The sequence below is a fragment of the Coffea arabica genome, chromosome 1c (genome assembly GCF_036785885.1).
Source record: "Coffea arabica cultivar ET-39 chromosome 1c, Coffea Arabica ET-39 HiFi, whole genome shotgun sequence".
NCBI lineage: Eukaryota > Viridiplantae > Streptophyta > Magnoliopsida > Gentianales > Rubiaceae > Coffea > Coffea arabica.
The window spans coordinates 47,388,548-47,409,060 of record NC_092310.1 but is presented as its reverse complement, the minus strand read 5'-3'; the positions used below and the strand labels follow the sequence as shown (position 1 = coordinate 47,409,060).

General features: G+C 37.7%; 2 protein-coding genes across 2 annotated transcripts; both read right to left on the bottom strand.

Annotated features, from left to right (window-relative positions):
- Positions 1–9,690: 9,690 nt before the first annotated feature.
- On the bottom strand, positions 9,691–11,156 carry LOC140005832 (uncharacterized). The gene is made up of 3 exons (XM_072046804.1): positions 10,656–11,156; positions 10,290–10,521; positions 9,691–10,166 (listed from the first exon to the last, which is right to left on the bottom strand). Exons 1-3 carry the CDS (start codon positions 11,154–11,156, stop codon positions 9,691–9,693), a joined length of 1,209 nt encoding a protein of 402 aa, XP_071902905.1.
- Positions 11,157–17,097: 5,941 nt separating this feature from the next.
- LOC113741143 (ankyrin repeat-containing protein BDA1-like) lies at positions 17,098–19,357 on the bottom strand. The gene is made up of 2 exons (XM_072074099.1): positions 18,613–19,357; positions 17,098–18,298 (listed from the first exon to the last, which is right to left on the bottom strand). Exons 1-2 carry the CDS (start codon positions 19,192–19,194, stop codon positions 17,537–17,539), a joined length of 1,344 nt encoding a protein of 447 aa, XP_071930200.1. The 5' UTR covers positions 19,195–19,357; the 3' UTR covers positions 17,098–17,536.
- Between the last annotated feature and the right edge of the window lie 1,156 nt (positions 19,358–20,513).

The following is a 20,513-nucleotide window of genomic DNA, read 5'->3' as shown; positions in this document are numbered from 1 at the left end:
AAAATGGGGCCAAAAAATTGAAAATTATAAGCAAAAACGTGCAGTGCAGGTGAAATAAGAAGTAAGGAAGAGTGATATTTGGGGAAAGGTAGGGTCGGGTGGTAATTAAGGTAGGAAGAGTCATAAGTAAGAGGTTCTGAATTCAAATCTTCTTACTTATCAAAAAAAAGAGTAAGGATATTTTTAGAATTTTATAATAGGTCTACTTTTTTTGGGTGTGCTTATCCTAGAAAAAACCTAATCTTATATAAAGGAGTCTTTTTAAAAAAAAAAAAAAATATAGTATACAGTAGTCCTTAGACAAGCTTTAAGTTTATATTTTCACTACATGTACGTCTTTTAACACAAATCTTATGCCAGAATATGGTTGCTTTTCCTGTTTTTCTTTCTTTTTCCTCCGTAGAACACAATGCTACTATGTAAGAGTGCGTTATTACCTCAGTTCAAGTCTAAAAATCTCTTCTCAAGAAAACAACTTGCACAATGGTTTTTTCCTTTTTTTTTTTTGAAGGGCCTTCTCTTGTTGTTGTGCTCTTCCTATTCGTGAAGTAGTGATAACAAATATTTTTTTTTTTGGGGTTTGATGCAGCAAAATTGCATGCAGAAGCTCCATTAACTCCTTGTTGTCAAGGGATAGCAAATTATTCTTGTGGAGATGTGGATAGCAATGGAAAACAAATGTATACAGTTTGTAGAAAACCCAAACATGCATTCTTTTGGGATAATGCGCACCCAACACAAGCAGGATGGCATGCAGTTTTTTCAGTTCTTAAGCCCACTATAAAGGACCTCTGCGAGTTTAGTTAGAAATTTGAAGTTTGATCTTATTTTCTTTGCTACTATTTTTTTTGGGGTGTTTCCTAAGATCTCAGCATCTGGTGTCATAAGCGTACTTCTGCAGCAAATTCTGAATAAGTACTCCTAAATCGTAGGAAATTCCCTCTAACACTGTCCAAGTAATTTGAATTTCTTTGACTACCATTTGTAAATACTTCAAACCCGCATGTGGCCCTATAGAAAATGCTAGTGACAATGAAGCATAGTTTGATTTTGGTAAAACTCTTTTCGTTTGGGACTATGGGAGGAGTCATTATTGATCCTCTTAAAAAAAAAAAAGGATAGTGAAAATATAGGCTATATTAGATGGGATATTACAGAATTAGGTTCCTCTACATTGACCTTAATTAAGTTTAAAATTGAATTGACTAAGTGATCGGATCATTTGTTTAACCGTTACAATCTTTCCATTATAATCTTTAATAGAGATTTTTGTTTCATTCTACACTATCATAGTGTTCAAATTGCAATTCGTCTTACACTGCTATACTATCCAAATGTTCAGTACAAGGGAATTTGATTCATTGTATAGCATCCGAACGGATTTGAGTTTTCAATATGTTTATTTACTTGACAAACACACACACACACATTGCAGCGTGATCAGATAATTTTAGAAGCCTTAGTGAGTAAATGATAGATAACTATGGAGAAAAGCTGTAGAATTCCTGATTGAATAGATAGTTGTCAATAAATAAGGCAAGTATTCTGCTATTCCCAGATGGATATGACTTTTCAATACGCTGATCATTATCTTATCAAAAATTTTATTTCCATTTCACAAAGTTGCCAAGAAAATAAGGCAAGTATTCTGCCCTTGTTACATGGCGTTTCAATATGTTGATCATTATCTTATAAAAAATTGGGTTAAAAACAAAAAAGTCCCCTGTAGTATATCTAATATATAGAAAAGCCCCCGTGATTTCAAAATATACAAAACGACGCGTCATGTTTTGAACTAAATTGTAAACTAATAAAATTCGTTAAACTTAACGAAATCCGGTAAATTTAACGGAAAACTTAACGGAATCCGGTAAATTTAACGGAATCTGATAAGTTTAACGGCCGAAACCGTCATTTTCGTTAAATTTAACGAATTTTGTTGGTTTACAATTTAGTTCAAAACATGAGGTGTTATATATTTTGAAACCAAAGGGGACTTTTCTGTATATTAGATATACCACAAGGGGTTTTTTTATTTTTAACCCTAAAAAATTTTATATCGGAGGGGTAAACAAAGAAACTTTACTTCAATTTGGACCAACTTCCTCAATCATTAGTTTTGACCAATTCGAAAGTACGAGAATAGATAAATAAGGACTCTACAACCTTAATCGGCCTTAATATCGAATTATTGTACTTTGTAATTTTATTTGGAACACTTTTATTGGTCAAAAGCTCAATTGGTAGTTACTTTGGACTAAGATAAAATTTACCGTTATCGTTATACACCCAAATAGAGCAAAAAATTGCTTTATTTCTCTTTCCAAAAAGAGAAAAAGGAAACAAACAATCAATATCAATTAAGCCTGATTGAATTTAAACTCAATCCTTTTCCGACTCTACTAGGGACATCATGGAAAATTCTGCGTATATAAGAAATAGAAGTAATAATAGTTATCTTGCTTGATCTTCTGCCTTGTAATTCCTTCCTCCGAACCCCTTTTTATCTGTTTTTCTGCTTAAGTATGATTCATTCCGGAGCTTCTGCGATGAGTTTTGCACATACAACGGCGGCGTTTGCTTGTCTCCTTGGTACCAATATGTATACAACAAGGTTCGCGAGAGAGATTAGATAGCTCGATGTGAGCATTCCATGCAGTCGGACAGAAGTCGTGATCTTGTCAAACGTGTTTGAAGACTTGTTTTATTCATCCATGCAATAGCTAGACAACAATTCGTTTTAGTTAGTTCACCTTTTTCCACATTTACAGAATTTCTTTTTTTTTTTAAGTGGTGAAGTTGTAGTAGTTAAGGTCTTTTTCCTTTTTTGGATGTATGCAAGTCCAATCGTAATTTATAGAGCAAATTATTAAAGTAATCACTGTATTATTTAAATAGTCGAGTTTTGGCCACTCAACTATTAATAGTATGTTTGTACCCATTAAACTATTAAAAGTATAATTTCGGTTCATTCTGTCTAATTTTATCGTTGATTCTACCATATATAACTATTAATAGTATGTCTCATAAATCGTGTGGACTCTTATATCTAGCAAAATTAATGGTGGAATTAGACGGTCGAATTTTATACTTTTGATAGTTCAGTGGGTAAAAACGTACCATTAATAGTTTAATGGCCAAATCTTCATTATTGAAAAAGTTTAGTGGCTATTCAGATAATTTGCTCTAATTTATATGATATCCGATTTACAATTTGGTTCAGTTCCCACATATAGTTATTGTTGATCATATATCTTTCTCCAATCAAGATTTCTGCTAGAGCAAAGGCTGGTGTAAATGTTAGATCGATTCATATACTGCTAGAGCAAATTTGCGTCAAACAGATTGAATTGTCAAGTGTTAATCCCAATTACTAGCTCATACCAATTCGTCAGGTGCCCCACAGCTGCTGCTTCTGATTTTGCTGTCTCTCTGCTTGTACGGACATGTCTTCTCTCCCACTCTTACCTCTATCCCCCCTTCTTACTGGTTTCCCTTTGGAGCGGTACTTTCGATCTCGCTTAGAATTGCATAATGAGTAACTTTCCGTGGCAAGAATTGCCATATCCACCAAGTCGAGCATTGCACCAAATGTTATGGCACCAATGAGTCCTGCTGCCGCAGATGGTGTTACGATAAGAGCTGAAATTGTATAGCATACACTAAAATGTAGTAATGACAAATTCAGAATACCATTCAACAGGTCATTTGCTTGAAATAGAAAATAAATGGTGAAAAGCGACGACAAAAATGGCACTGCGTTAAACGTTAAAAGATTAAGAAACCGAAAAGCCACGTCTGGGCTCGGGGATAATGGTACCGGTGCAAATAGGCGCCCTACATCAGTGCGGTTTGAGGTTGGACCACTGCTTATATCAGTAATTCCAGAAATCAATCCTCTCGGTGGGCTTAAAATAGCTTGATAAGTGGCTGCTATGATTAGCAAGGCCACCATGATCACCGCGCTGTGCGTTTCGCCAGACAGAGAAAAAATACTGCTATGAAATATTTCCCACAAAGTGTTCCGGGAAACGATCTCGCCAGGATCAAAGCATAATAATAAGCTAAATTTACAGTGCTGAACGGGGTGATGAATCTTCACCCACAGAACACCAAGCTTTTGGAGTGCTTCCATTCTCTTCCGCATTTGGATCTCCTAAAGCTATATCGAGTGCAGTTAAACCCTCCGCATTGCAACAATTGATACCCCTTGTTCTATACCCAATCAATGTCTTATACTTCAATTGCTTGATTATTAATCTCAAGGCCTGAGCAAAAATCGACATATTATTATCCCTATATAATGCAATTTAAGAAAACAATTGCAACATTTTTTTGGTAGAAAACAGTTGCTGATGCTGATTAGGAAAGGTGTATTAGGTACATCTAAATCATGCTTCCTAAGTCCTAACAAGGGGCTGACAACCCAATTCCTTAAAAAAAAAAAAAAAAAAAGAGGGTAGAAGATGTATATTTCTATTTAGGAGTTGGTAAGTAGTCGGTTTTGTATATTTCACTTCCAGTAGAGTCGTGAGTGTTTACTATTTAGAATTGTTGATTGAGTGTTTGAGCAAATATCTCAAGAGTGAGACTTTAAGAAGATATTCTCCAGAACGAGACTCAATTAATGGTGTCTAACATGATTACCACAAGTTGAAGATCATGATGATGATGTCGATGCTTATAGGACTTTCCCAGTTAGATGTCTGAGAAGACATTGTTTGTGTAGGTTGTAGGTTGCCAGTATGGAAAAGCTCATCGACTTCCATATGAGGAGTCAAATCTTAGAGCAAAGGTGTCTCTAGAACTAATTCACTTAGCTATATTTGGTTGAGTGAAAAAACCATGGTATGGGGTACATGATTATCTTTATTAATGATTTTTCTAGATGTGTTTGGAGTGACTTTATGAAGGAAAAGTCAGAAGCCTTGAACAAAGTCATAGAGTTCAAGGAGAAGATCTAGAAAGAAATAGGCAGAAAGATATGGTGTCTACACATAGACAATGAGGTGAATAGACATCAAATGAGTTCACCAGATTCTTGCAAGAATGCAAGATAAGGTGGCAGCTGACCTTTCCTGGTACACCTTAGCAAAATTGGAGTAGTTGAGCAGAAGAATAGGCATCTCGCAGAGATTTGCAAAAGTATGCTACATGCCAAAAATGTGCCTCCACATTTTTTGGTTGAGTGTATGAAAATGGTATTCAATGTGACCACTAGACTAATTCAACCTAAGTTGAATTTTATTTCTCCAATATAGAAGTTATGGAATGTTAAATGCAATGTTGCTCACTTTAAAATATTTGGGTATGTTTGTTATGTGTTTGTACCATATCATCTCTGAACCAAATTTGATAAGAAAGCCATGCATTGTTTATTCATGGGCTATAATAATTAACAAAAAGGCTAGAATTGCGGCAGTCCATGTGACCAATAGACTATCTCAGCCTAAGTTGGATTGTATCTCTTCAATCGAGAAGCTGTGGTATGTTATACCCAATGTTACTCATTTTAGAGTATTTGGATATGTTTGATATGTGTTTGTGCCGTATCATCTCTGAACCAAGTTTGATAAGAAAGCCATTTGTTGTATATTCATGGACTGTGATAATTAACAAAAAGGCTGAAATTGTTGTGACCCTACAACTAGAAAATGCTATGCCTCACGAAATGTGATATATAATGAGGCATCATTGTGGTGGTCATTACAGGCATTACTGTTGCCATATTCGCAGGAGTTAGAAGAAAAGATACAGGAGAGATCTGCCCAAAACCAACAAGCTAGAAAAGAGCAAAAGTCCTTGGCAAATAAGGATACACACTCCAACTCGAACAGAGGTCAATGCCAGATATTGTTCTATAGGGCAAAGACCTTAATGATGTTATCATATATAGATAGTTGGTAGATAATTTAATCTATTTCACTTTGATTATACATGACATATCATATGCAATTTGGGCTCGTGAGTAGATTCATGCAAAATCCAAAAAAAAAATACTTGGAAGCTGTGAGTTGGATTTTGAGATACATTAAATGGACCATTGACTATGATCTATTGTACAAGAAAGGGCAAACTTGCAAAGTAACTGGATATTATGATCATACAATGCCAGTAATCATGACACAAGGAGGTCAACCACAGGTTACATGTTCAGCCTTAGATCTGCCACAATTTTTAATGTAGTAAACAACAGCCAACAGTGTCATTATCCAATACATAAGCAGTATAGAGCAGCAGCTTTAATAGCACAAGAAAGTACGTGGTCAATGCAACTTATAAGGAATTTACACCAACAATTGATCACTACTCGCATGGCTGAAAATCCAATTTTCCACGCAAGGACAAAGCATGTTGAACTCTACTATCACTTTATTCTAGAGAAGACGTTGCAAGGAGAAGTTAACTTGAAGTATATCAACACAGAAAACCAAGTTGTAGATATATTCACAAAAAGTTTAAGTCCTTCCAAATTTGTGAAATTTTGAGAGATGTTCGGAATGACTATGAGAATAGTCAATGTTGAGAGGGAGTGTTAAAATAGTACAACATTGTAAAATATTGCAAGCCAAGTAAAATTGTTAGCTATACTTTTTGACTACTACTCTAAAGGCCTATCTTATGTATTTTTGGCTATAGAGATAGCAAAGTAAAATAGCTTTAACAGAACGTAGGAATTGTAGGCACTGGGGTCATACTTGTTTCTCGAGCCAGATTTGCTCATAAACTTCACTGGATTTTCTAGTAATTGGGCATTAAATAAGAAAAGGAAAACGAAGATAATTGTTGGATGTTCACTATTATAAATAGGAAGCTTGTTAGCTAGTATAAATTTGTTTTGTGAGTGTTGTCACTGTATACACCTCGAGTGTAATAAAATTGTTCGGCCTCGATTATCAGTGGATCTAATTCAATGATTTGGTAAGACCCACCATAATCCTACAAGGCCAAGTATTTGGAGATATCCTAATCGATTCAGTTGCCATAATTATTCATTTGACACGTTACTCCAACGATAGCCATGCAAAATAACCTTCACATTTTCGTTTTTGGTTTAATGGCAAAAAATTGCAGCATCAAGGCATGAGTCAATTAATTGGTTGAAGAGAGATTGTTTGATGGTAACTTGAATTAATTTCCATAAAAATCTTTTAATTACGATACCTACTTGTATCCCCAGAGTTATGTATTGATGTTGCCAGGTTGTATTCACATCAGGTAAATCTTGCTAGATTATAGACTAATGTATTGATCCCACCACATTGTGAGTCAATTTTACCCACATAAAAATAATATATCCTTATACTATATAAGATTAAGTTTTGGTCAAAAAGAAGGTTGAATTTCAACCGCATAGGTAGGGACTTTTTGGAAATTCCTTATATTATGAAGTGTTTTGCAAGCTGAAGGCACAAGTCAGGAAAGCCTGTGATTGGGTATATTAACCGAAATGGCCTCCTTTATAGACATTTAAAACTTTAAATGTGGTTGCGTGTTTGGGTATTTATGGTATGTGCAATTAATCTGGAACCATTTGTTGCTTTTGGTACAACTCATATAAGCATGTGGGTTTGTGTAATTAATGAAATGACCTTTACACAGCACACGTTCAGCTCTTGAGCCGCAGATAGCCGTTTGGGACTCGCGCTTTGGCTGAAATTGTCTAAAATGAGTCTTGGCCGCTCTCACAGACAACCATTTGTGTCTGTAACTTGAACAGCCTTTTTCCCCGCTGTTCTTGGCCACTGTTGCCTAATGTTTCATGAGCTTTCCAGATAGTTTCACGTTTGCATCTGGGTATTAGTTTTTGTATTCTTTGGATGTTGTCTCGTGATATTGTTAGCTTTACCGTCCTGATTCCCAGCTTGCCTTTTCATTCTCTCTCAGGTGTGAACTCCATTATTTTGCTGTCATTTATGCCTGAATTTAACAGCCATAAACATGGGTTTATTAATGACTCCATGTCTGGCCTTTGGGATTGAGTCTGTTTCCCCCCTTTCAGTTTCGGGGATTGGAATTTTCCATGTCTCTTCCTTTCCCCTCTCATCCGAGCTCATGTCCGAAAGACCCCATTTTTTTGACATTATAGCCTCAATTAAATAGCCAAGCGTTTGTATGTTAATGCCTAAACGGCTGCGCATTGATTATGCTTATTTCAATGCCTCCTCTTTTGTCTTTTTCGGTTTCACCCTTTTAATATTCTGGGATTTGGACTATTTTTTATGCCTTTCTACCGAGCATCTCAGAATGTTCTTTAGCCACAACTACTCTTGGTGGTTCAGCTTAAGGTAAGATTTTTCCAGCATTTTTGTCGTTCATGTGGGTGGTTTGGGCCGTGCGTGGCGTCGATGTGTGCTTAATTCCTAAAACTTGACACTTGGCCCTTGTAATTTAGCTGCAACATACAGATTTTTTCACAAATTTAGAAGGCCTCTATAATTTGATTGGTTTGCTTATAATGTTATAGGTTCGGGATAACAGTAAGAAAAAGCTCTCGGTGGGGTTTTTGGAATAAGGTTAGGTGGCGTTTGGATTGCGATTTTCCGATGGAAAATCACTGTTGTTTTCCGACGGAAAACATGGAAACTTGTTTGGATTGCACTTGTTCAAGTATGTTGTTTGGATTGCTGGAAATTTCACTGGAAAATATGGCGCCAACCTTTTGATTGTTGGTTAGGCAATCAACTGCCTTATCTGAAACATAGTCTCGGCAAGCGATTTAAAATAGACATAAAAGGCTGTAACGGTCAGGAGAATTGGGACTATGATCCGGATCCATAATATGCAAAGGTGAAGGCTACGAGGGCAGTAAATTAAAATCAGTATCCAAATTCTCCTGCATGAGCCTTTTATGAAAACCAGAACATAAAACAATGGCACGGCAAGCGAATAGGGTAGTTTCCTGACCTGAGATTGCAATGATCATTTCAAAGCTTGCTATGAACATTCCTCGCATTTGCTATAAACGTGGAACTAAAAGGTGCAGTTTTGCCTGGGTAATGTTGCTAAACAGGCCCAATGTTACGAAGTGCAACAAAGGATTGGCGAAAAAGTGGCAGATTGCTGGTTGCACAGCTAAACAGAGGCCCCAGTCAATTAACATGAGTGGCCATTATGAACGGGGCCATACAAAAATTGACAAGAATCCATTGATAAATGCAGCAGATATAAAAATAAGTCCTACATTGCAATAACAATGTCTGCTATTCATACCTCAGGTTCAGCCATTGCATCATGACATTCTACACCTGGCCATAGTACGGAGTAAAATTGCAACCTACGGATAAGGCTACAAATGAAAGCAAGGATATGCAGCAGCTCATAACCAACATTCCTTTACTCGCTAATGTCATATAGCAAATCAATCTATTGACATGTCAACTGTGTTAGCCTTGTAACATATGCCTAGCACATTAGCTACAAAAGAATAATCTAAAAACAAAGATTATAGCCTGTGACTAATTTCCGTGTTCATTTCGCCCCACTTGGCTTGTGTAAACAGAGAAAACACATATCTTAGCACAAGGTTACATAGCGATCAGTCCAGAATATCCAAAATAAAGGCAAATTGGAATGCAAAAGGCACATCAGGTCCCCGTTACAGTTTTAGCCATTACGTACAAATATTTCATATAGTACAGAAACACTTGAAGCTAAGTTTAAGCATCAAACTGGCACACCACAGGCATACTAGTGTGGAACATATCTCCCATTCTGGTGGTCGAACATGTGATCGGTTATGGCCATCCGGAAACTATTCCAATTGCGCTGTGCCGCAGCAGATAAGTCAATTTGCTGGTGTTGTGCACCCAGATCGGCATAATCTTCTTCATCTTCCCCGGACTCCCTTGCAAACAACTCATCATCCGGATGCTCATCCCTGATAAAGTTATGTAATACATAACAGGCAATTACCAATTCTACTTGTCTATTCATCAAGTAGTTTGGCATTGGCCCTTTCAAGATTGGGAATCTAGCCTTTAGCACGCCGAAGGTCCGCTCAATGACATTGCGGAGTTGCGAGTGACGGTGATTGAAAAGCTCATACTTGCCTCTTGGTCCACCAGATCCCCCGCCAAACTGGTCTCGTTGGTATCTGTGGCCTTTATGCGGGGCCAAAAAACCAGGCATATTCTTGTAAGCCGAGTCAACAAGATAGTATTTACCTAGTTGAGGACATAGATGAAGGGAAACCATGTTGCTTAGGCCCGGAGAGCTTACACAATCTCGTGAACTTAAACCAGTTTCACAATTGTGAAAAGACAAAACATTAGGAAGGATAACTTAACTTGCAGGCGGCATTGGAAATGAAGAATCAGGGGACAACACAGCATGCTGAAAAACTCTAGCATCATGAGCACTCCCTTCAACACCAGCATAAATATAAGTGAATCGCATGTCATGGTCACAAGCAGCTAGCACGTTCTGTGAAATTTTGCCTTTTCTACTACGAAAAGCACGTTGCCGAGTTAGTGGCGCACTGGTGGGAATCAGAGTTCCGTCTATAGCGCCAACACAGTCCTACCATGTGAAAACAAGTGAAAAAGTGTATATTAGTATTAGAAGCGGGGAACAACCACATAATCTAGTATCCTGTTCAATTGCTTGCAAGACTACGGACAAAAGGTATTGGAAGGACAATAGAAGTTGTTAACCTTAAACCATGGATAAAAGGCATTGCTGTTGTATATCTTGGGATGCACACCAGTCTCATTCCTCGGCCGTATTAAAATCGGGGCTAAACGCACAATAGCTTGCAATGCCTCCTTAATATTCCTGTGGATCGTTTCAGTGGAGTGGAGAAACCTCTCGGCAAGATTTCGATGCCGTTTATCATGGCTCACACAATGTAGAGCCATGCCTATAGCCTCTTGTTCAATGAAATTTCCGTTGACTAAAATTTCACATAGCTTTAAGAAAGAAGGAATATCCATCCTCATGGCATTTAGCATTCTGTCATGATGTCCTGCTTTAAGGTCATCGATCCAGTCCTGTCCACTTTTTGCCCCGTCATAAAAACGACGCTTTTCGCCACCCACACCAGCTACATTGTAGCGTGCATTCAAAGGTGCATTCACACCAAACAAAGCTAAGAACTCAAGTTCTTCATCATCGGACGATGAATCACTATGTTGTTCTCCAACTATATTCTGCATTGTGGCTTTTATCTGTAAACAATATGGTCTCCGGTTATCATCTACAAAGTTAAACAGAGCGCGTTGGAAGGTTCAACAGATGAAGTATATCCAACCCAGAGAGATGAAAAGATGTATTTGGGTGGACAAATAAGGCACAAAGGGAAACCCAGTGTACAAGCTGACAATGCTGAAATCCATAAAAACAAGTTCGGTGGGGCATTTATTTATATGTAAGTTAAACCTACAACATGTGGACATTGCAATCCATGAGAGCTAGAGGCAACAACATGTGAAAACAGCTTGCACATTTAGTTATATAGTTGTAGCTCGGATCAAAATCAGTTCCCCACTGACTGTGAAATGTACTAGCTGTGGTCCTTTACAACAAAATTAACTTGCAACCCTTAGTCGGTTATATAGTCCTTTATTCAGTTTGTTTTGTCCTATTGCCTCGACCCATTTGTGAACACAGATTTTGCATCCTAAGTTTATTCTTTTTGGTCATATTGATAGTCTTTACCTAAGTACCCAAATAAACTATGCGGGGTCCCTAATTCCAACTAAATCTAACAATGTTTTGACTACTGAATCTAACATGGAAATCATGGAAGCGAGCAAATTGAGGTACCAACCAAGCTCATGTAAACTAGTACTATTTTATATCCCTTAAAGTTGTTTGTATACAAAGTCTGAAAATTATATTAAGCTTGTAATGCTGGGCCTTAAAATCACTGGATCTATATCACCATTTGCCCAGACTTCATATGGTAGGACCAGTTTTTCTTGTTTGTCTTGTACGGCAGGGGATATATCCTTACTAACTCTCTAAGCGTTACTTAAGCACTAGCATGCTCATAGTAACAATAGTTACCTTCTATTCCTCAGCTTTAGCAAAGTTTTGGGTGATTTAACAGCATAAAGTACCGGCGCCAAGAGAGCTAGAGGCAAGAGAGGTAGAAGTCATCTGATTTTTTTAAAACCAGAAGAAGAGAGAAGACGTAGGAAGTCCTACTGTTGTATAATATTCTGGTTACAATGTTGAAAGGACTTTCAACTCCAAAAAAAGAAAAAATTCATTACATCTCCAGTTCATTAGGCCAGCTGCACATTAGTAATAGAAGTACTTATTATGTAACATGCCATGCCATTAAGTTAACCACAAGATACCATCATTCTGTTTATTTCATTGCCAATTCTAAAACTTCAGTTTTGACATACAAAGCAATGAACAACAACTTCGGACAACATCTAAGTTTGGACTAAAGCACCAATTAGTACGTGAGACGGTTCTACATAAGCGTACAACAGACTATTTAAAAACTAGACCAAGTGCTCTCAAGTACAAGGTCATCGGTTCCGTATGGAGAATAACATGATTTCAAAGATCACGTTAAAGGCTATCACGTTACAGGCTATTAATCCATGAAATCCTCTGGGCAGGGGACATTGCTATAAACATCTGCCTCCATACATCTTCCTTAAAGAAACCGTATGCCTTATTGGCCTGGCCTTCAAGAAGGAAGGTTTGTAATTTGTCCACTTCTTTTACACAGTTGGCGGCGGAGTCCTGAGAATTAGGGTCAGGAGAATTATATGATCTAGACTTACTGGAGTAGTATTCACGCTTTGCCTTAGCTGCAAGGCCAAACTCCTCGTAAGTACGATCATATATTTCACCACGCTTTCTCTTGTCAGACAAAGACCTTGAACCCTCTTGCACAGAAGAGGTACCTCGACTATTCTTCTGCTTCCCCTTCTTGCCACCTCGGCGTTGTGGCTCCTCGTCAGAGACCGCATCGCAGTTCTCAGCGTCTACATCAATTGGAATTTCCAACCCTGGCGTAGACCCCTCAGTACCTATTGTGCAGTCACCGGCATTTCTACCATAGTTCATTTGCCTTGATCGGCCCTCTTCCCCAGTTACAGGTGGGTCATTGGAAGACTGGCCGTAAGTTCCTAGGACGCCAATATCTTCAAAAAGTTCAACCAAATTCCAGTAATGGTCGCTAGGACGATTCTTGATAAGACTTATATCTTTGTCCTAAACAAAATATAAGTGGAAACTTAGGCGTAAATGGTTATTAATCAAATTAAGACACTTCTGGATAGGACATAGACGATGAATTGCCCAATTTGATAAAATGGATTGACTAAGTGCAAGTCCCTAACCTGGCCATAGTATCTCCAAACATAATCTGGTGCAGAGAAGCACTTTAATGTTTCATTCCACCCTACGCCAGTTTGGTTACCAACTTCCTTGAATAGCCGTGCAACCCTTATGAAACTGTAGTACTTTCTTTTGACTTGGTCCCAGTCGTATGACTTATGGCAAAACCTCATGTTCAGTCTATTCCGGACATCCTCAAACACACAGGCATTTATGTTATTTTTGGACAAGTTGCCAACTTCCTTGTGTTCCTGCAACAGCTGAACATAATAGCACTCTATTTCGTATTCCCACTTGGCAATAGCACTAGAAACCCCACTATCATTAGTCTTGCCTCGGGCCATCTAACACGTAATTTCCAAATACAGCTGAATCAGTCGACCATTAGTGGCAATATGCAAAGGCATTAAAAAATCAATCAAATCAAATAGGGCAGTCTTTGAAACACCTACACTAAAGTACGATTGTGATAGTACTTCAAGCACCCGTCAAGATCGTTTGATCCCCTCTCTGATTGACAAGAAATGCTCGTACTAGAACACGGCGTAGGGGAGGTTCCTAAATTATAGGTGGTACTGTTAGGAAAAATAAGGCTAAGTACGTGTAAATATGACCCAAAGCAGTGACTTATATACAAGCAAACTAATTATCCCATCCCATGAATACAAGGCAAACGTAAGTATTTCACCTTTTATTTTATGGGGACTTGAAGACATCAAACGGTGTGCAGGCGATCGAAATAGATGCAGCACAGATCAGAGGGTATGCCAATGCCTGGAAGGAATGCAACCAAAACAAGGACGTTGCAAAAAAGTTTTCTGTTGCCGAAAGGCATCAAACAAAAGACGTCATTGGTAGTATTAACCAACCATCTGGCCTGTTTCGATATGCATTACACAGTGGTTTGGATAAATAAACCAAAAACTTTGTAAAATACCTTAAACTGGATCCACTAACGGAATCCACAGTTCAAACCTACTAATTTTTTTTTTTTTTTTTACATTTCAGGATATGAAAATGTTGTATTACTTTACACTTGCTAACAAGTATTGATAGTAATAATGGACATCCATGGCACACATAATACACAAAACATGATTTACCTCATTAACTAGAGTGTTCAGAAGCAAGAGTATGGCAAACAAAGGCATCAAATCTACTCTACGTATCAAGCTTCATATCTGTGTTTTGTAATAAAAAGATTCGTACTGAAAAGCATAGACAAAATTGCAACCCGTAACCACACTCGCGTAAGGGGTACTCGTATGTCAGAGCCCATGGCCACAACAAAATATAGGTTCAGTATTATCATGCGCTACTATAGAGCAAACCAGCAAATTTCCCTCCCACAGTTTGATATGTACACCCAAGCCAATCGACAAACTAAGCAAAAATTATGGGGGATTAAGCAGGGTAGGGAGCTTTGTTTCATGAACCAATAGGGAAATAGCATAAATGTAGGTGCATTCAGTACAATGTGCACTCCAAATTACCCACAAATACAAAGATATCATCTCATTGCATTGGTTAAACGGATCGTCAATTTTTGCAGCCAAACAACCAAGGTAAGCATGGCCTTCAATTTCGGTGGTTCCGTACACCTAACCCCAAATTACACCCCCATTCAATTTTCACAATTACTGAATGCACTTTGTGTAGCAGTGTTGTAATTCTCTTCAACAACAATGAAGGTTTCCGATCTAATGGAAGTAAAAGGGCTACATACCTGGTATGTAGTATCTCCGCCGCAGAAACAGCCTTGAGCCACCGCCGTCACGTAGCAACGTTTGAGCCGCAGTAGCAGCAAGCGCACGCCAAGCTCAGTACGCTCCACCCGGCACAATCTACAGCCGACCAAGCTTAATGGTTGCTAGTATTTTGGCATTTGGATAGGCAGATCTTGGGATGTGAATGATGCCAAGATCTCCAAAGAGGAAAGTAATTAGATGCGGAGAAGCAATACGGTTCAAAGGCTATCTTTTCATTCAAAAGCTACGCCAAATGGGTGATGTTGCAAGATTGCTGATCGTTTAGCAGAAAGGAAATAAAGTGAGGCTTTCACAGTTATATGTCTTGTCTGCTACAGTTGTAACGTTCAAGTGTTTTTTGATGGGTAATTTCCGACGCTGTGAAAAATGTTGGATGCTTTCCATTGAAAATTTGTGGGACCCATTTTGCAGAAAATAGCATTTTCGGATGGAAAATGCAATCCAAGCAGAGCCTTAGCTTTCTGGGTATCAAGTCATTTGTGTGGTTTTCTAATATTTGTCACTACGGAACAACATCTGCATCCTGGAATACCGGAAGTGCAATAAGCGCAATTGAAGTAGCCGACAACCTAGACCTCAACTCTAAAGTAACACAAATGGATGTTGCAATACAAGCAGCGGAGACAAAGAAAAGAGACAACTCAACCACTTTGGCACCCTCACCGTCTACAAAGTCCAGTGAAGGAACCAGTGGTACAACCCCTGCAAAACAAAATGAAGAAACCACCAAGAAGCAACGTATCTGAATGCTGCCTATTACAGCATCTAAAAGATTTTACTACTATTACTATCACTAAATAAGTGGACATACATAATGTCCTTTTGAACTACTCTATTATCTATCTGGATCATGGGAAACCTATTTGTCCGTACATTTTTGGGAATTTGTTGCATCTACTTATTTGTCTTTGGGAACTTGCTGATTCTAATATTGGGTTGCTCTTATGTTGTTTGTCTCGTAATCGTACCTGCCTCTAATTATGTCGCCCAGTGTACTATTTTTAGTTCAACGAAAACACTTCTTTAACCACAGGCATCAAACACCCGCGCGATGCGCGGGCACTCCCCCCTAGTAGTATTAATATAGTGAGTAAGTTTGATGGGAAATTTTACTTATTGGATCTAGCTACTTTTGTTATACATATACATTCATTCCCCCTATTATATTCTGGATCTAAATAAATTAACAAATGCTGTGTAATACAGATTCTTCATTTCCCATTGTATTAAAGATAATGATGTCCCATACTAGTTGCTCCATTTTTTTTTTTTTTTTGCATTGTTACTGAATTCCACATTTATTTATGAATTTCTAAATAATGGTATGTAACCAATGCTCTAAATTACTCTTCTGTGTTGGCAACTAATGCTCTAAATTACTTACGGGAGATTACTGGACAGAATTGATTGGGGCATAAGTAACATTACATGGGAGACAATATCCCTGCATTTTAATGTACTCGAGTTACTGGAAATCAATGAAAGTTGCATGAAATTTATTGTTGTTCATATATGATCTTCTTCTTTTAGTTATTAATCATTCGGTCTCATTAAAATAAGTGAACAATATATAGAGAAGTTTGGGAAACTCGTGTCCTTCAATATTTGCTAGAATTCGACATCTTTAAAATTCAAGGACATTTGAACTTCTAAACAATGCTTGTGGTATATATAAATCTGCGATGCTTTTGAAACCAATAGTTTTAAGAATGGTCCTTTGCTGCAAAGCCTCTGAAATTATTGAAACAATACCTCAACATGGTAAGCACATCTGTCCTGTCTACTATTTGTCCTTTCAACATGTATAGTTTTTGCCTTTTGTTTCGCTAAAACAGAAAAAAATAAAAGAATCTTTCTATTTTTCAAAAACTAATTTTTCAAATACTATAATATTTTTAAAAAGTACTCTAAAAAATAATTTAAATTTTTTGTAATGTTTAAAAAATATTCCAAAATATATTTTAAAAACTCTACTACTCTTAAATATTCCAAAATATACTCTAAAAATTCTGCTACAATAAAATTTTTCAAAAATACTCCCAAAATAATTAATCCAAACGTTTACCAAGCATAAAACCATAAATAGGCCAGCACCATCCAGAGCACCTGAGCCAAAGGGTGAGGCAAAAGACCTACTCAACATGAAAAACGAGAACTATGGAATGAGATCATACATGAAAAATAAGAACAATATATGATTTTCTGGACGCCCTTACATAGTCATACAAAGGTAGGTATTAATATTACCGTCAGAGCAACTCATGTGCTGCTAGAGCAATTTTTCTTTAGACTGACTGAATTACCATCAGGTGTTAATCCCAGTTACTCATATCCGATTCCTCATGTGCCCCACAGCTGCTTGCTTCTGATTTTGCTCGTCTATCTCCTTGTACGGACGCGTCTTCTCTCCTACTCTTATTACCTCTATCCTCCCTTCTTACTGGTTTCCCTTGGGAGTGGTATTATTTGTCGAATTGCATTACGCATATTTCTCGCTGACAATACTTCCAAAATCCCCAGTAGACCACTAAGAGCATTCCTACGACGCCAGCGACTACCGATACTAGATCTGGTGTTATTATCGCCAGTGAAATTGCATAGCATAAACCAAAATACGCTAATGCCGTTTCCGGGAATTTACCCCAAGTGTCATCTGCTTCAACTAGAAAATAAATGGTGAAGAGTGACAACACAAAAAGGACTGAGTTAAACGCTATAAAAATTATGAAAGGAGGTCCCCCCGCTTGGGTTCTTCCTGCCCAAAATTGCGGATCCCCGTACCCTGCATGTGTGCTGTTTGAAGTTGAGTTGGTGCTTATATCAGTACTTCCAGAAACTAGTCCTCCAGGTGGGTTTAAAATAGCTTGATAGGTTGCTGTTGCGATTAGCACGGCCACCACAAGCAACGCGCTGCGTGTCTCGCTAGACATGGAATTAATGCTAGGATTTCTAGGATTTGGCACTTTAACCAATCTGGAATTTGGCGCAGAAAAATATCCCAGCCATGATCTCGCCGGAATCAAAGCACAATAATCAGCTAAATTTATAGTTTTTGAATGGGATGATGATCTTTTTGCACCTGCAGCACACAAAGCTTTTGCAGTACTTCCATTCTCTTCTGCATTTGGATGTCCTAAAGCAATATCAAGTGCAGTTAAACCCGCCATGTTGCAACAGTTGATAGCCCTCCTAAACGTCCGTTGCTTAATAATTAATCTCGCGGCCTGAGCCAAATCGACATAATATTATGATACAAAGTCAAAATTCCCCGTATAATGCAATTTAAGAAAACAATTGTTGATTTTTTTTTTTTTGGGTGGAAACCAATAGCTGATGCTGATTAGGAAAGGTATATTAGGTACATCTAAATCATGCTTCCTAACATTCCAAAAAAAGGGTAGAAGATGTACATTTCTATTTAGGAGTTTGTAAGTAGCAGGTGGATTGTGCCTAACAAAAGGCTAATTGATACAAAAGAATGAACAGTCAAAAATAAAGACCAACTACTAGAATGAAGATAAGGGATCAGGAGTCGTGCCTCAATATTGTTTCTGCTGGATGCTGCAAGGTGTAAGACCGTATTGCCATTCTCATCTTCCCATTCCAATATGTGTTTGTTGCCAGTTTCTTCCATCCAACCTAGTAGTACCTTGAAGCCTCTCAAGTTGCTGTTGTTAACAGCAATATGAACAGCACTCTCTCCTGCAATTGTCAAGTCTTCAATGGATTTTGGGCACCTGTACAAAAACTCAGCCAGGAGATCAGCTCTATCCTCTGCTTCAGCAACATAGTGCAAGGGGGTAATGCCTCTTTTTCCTTTGACACGAATGAGCTGAGGGTCATGCTTGATGAGCCCTCTTACAGTTTGAGTATGTCCACCGCGCAACGCGAGATCCAGTGCACTTAAACCATCAAGGTTGAGCTTCTTACCAAGCGAAGGCTTCAAGCGAAGGACTTCACTTGCTAAGTGAGTTAAGCCGGCAGATGCAGCAGTGTGTAAATGTGTCTGCACAAATGGGATTGCATCTATGTGATCTAAAATGTATGGAGCCTGCCCGAGTAATCCATAAAAGGCATCGATGTTGTTTTCTTGAGCAGCCACGTCCAAGGTTTGCTCCATCAAGGTCTTTTTTGGGTACGAGGGTCTTAATTTGATACCCCGAATAGTTGTGTGAATAGGTGGCAATGGGATTCAAAGAGGAACTTTTTATTGAAAGTCGAAATTTGGCACAACAGGGATAATTAGAATCAAAGGCTTTGTAATGCTATTGCTACTTTCTGTAACTGGCTGTTTTCTTGCTACCTTGCTGACGGTTTGGTGCTGCATTTATAGAGTAGTCCATTCGCTATTTTTTTTTTAATAAAATTTTTTCCAGCAAAGAAGGGTAGAACTTAAGAAGAAGGGAGGGGTAGGGGAATTTGAAGCCAATGACTCTAATTCTTGGGTTTGAACCATAAATCATTCAACCAAGATCTCCTTGGTGTAGCCCACTTACTAATGACCTCAACTTTTACTTCATGGTTATAGATTATGCATTTCACCCTATAATCCACCATAGTACCCAGTATATTAGTCTAGATAAATTACTTCGACATCTTTTCACTTTTTGTCTAGAAATTTACCAAGACATGCTCAGATTGTTCTAGAGAGATGCTTCTAGCTAGAATTGGATTACAAGTTATCCCACATTTTACCCCTTTAATTTGTGATCTTCATATATTGTTGAAATTGCACAACCATTTTGTTAGTCATGCTTTTTTGGATACGTCTGCAAGGTGCACCCTTGATACTGAGAGATTTTTTTTTTTTTTGAGAGACTTCGGTTGTATTTCTCCTGTTTTTACCAAATCGTTGATCGAATTTATTACTAATAATAATATTATTAATTAATTGTATCCTATCATTGACAGTTTGGTATAATTTCGGAGTAAGAAGGTGAAAGCAAGCTTTCCCGGTGTCTTTTCCAAAAAAAAAAAAGGAAATTCCAGTCTCTGAGGAGAAGCACTGGAACTAGACGCTAGATCCATCTTTGTCACGAAGGGACACGCAGTTGTTACTAAAATTGTTCTGCCAGTTTTATGCAAATTAAATAATATGTAATTATATATATATATAATATAATTTATTTTTAATAACATGTAATTATGTAATAAAATTTTGTGGACTTCATACATAATGTGAAAAATAATATACAAGATATAATCTAAATTTTATATTTTTTTTTCAAATTTTGATCATTAATTTTTAGAAACGATTGCTTCCTGCCCCACCTCCGTTGCAAGTGTCTCTAACCTAATGGAAGACTTCAAGTCTTCTTTTTGTCAGTGTTTGAAAGACTCAGAGTCTCCTCGGAGAAAAGTTGTTCCATCCGTACGTAGCTACTATGATTTCTCAATCTAACAAATTAAATAAGTCAAAAAAGTGATTTTGATATGCAT

Excerpts from the sequence above, each read along its gene's own strand:
- LOC113741143 (XM_072074099.1), bottom strand. The coding sequence starts at position 19,194 with ATGGAGCAAACCTTGGACGTGGCTGCTCAAGAAAACAACATCGATGCC. Across the intron at positions 18,299-18,612 it reads CCAGCAGAAACAATATTGAG|GCCGCGAGATTAATTATTAA; the intron begins GCACGACTCCTG and ends GATTTGGCTCAG.
- LOC140005832 (XM_072046804.1), bottom strand. The coding sequence starts at position 11,156 with ATGCAGAATATAGTTGGAGAACAACATAGTGATTCATCGTCCGATGAT. Across the intron at positions 10,522-10,655 it reads CCTTTTATCCATGGTTTAAG|GACTGTGTTGGCGCTATAGA; the intron begins GTTAACAACTTC and ends TTCACATGGTAG. Across the intron at positions 10,167-10,289 it reads ATTTCCAATGCCGCCTGCAA|GTAAATACTATCTTGTTGAC; the intron begins GTTAAGTTATCC and ends GTCCTCAACTAG.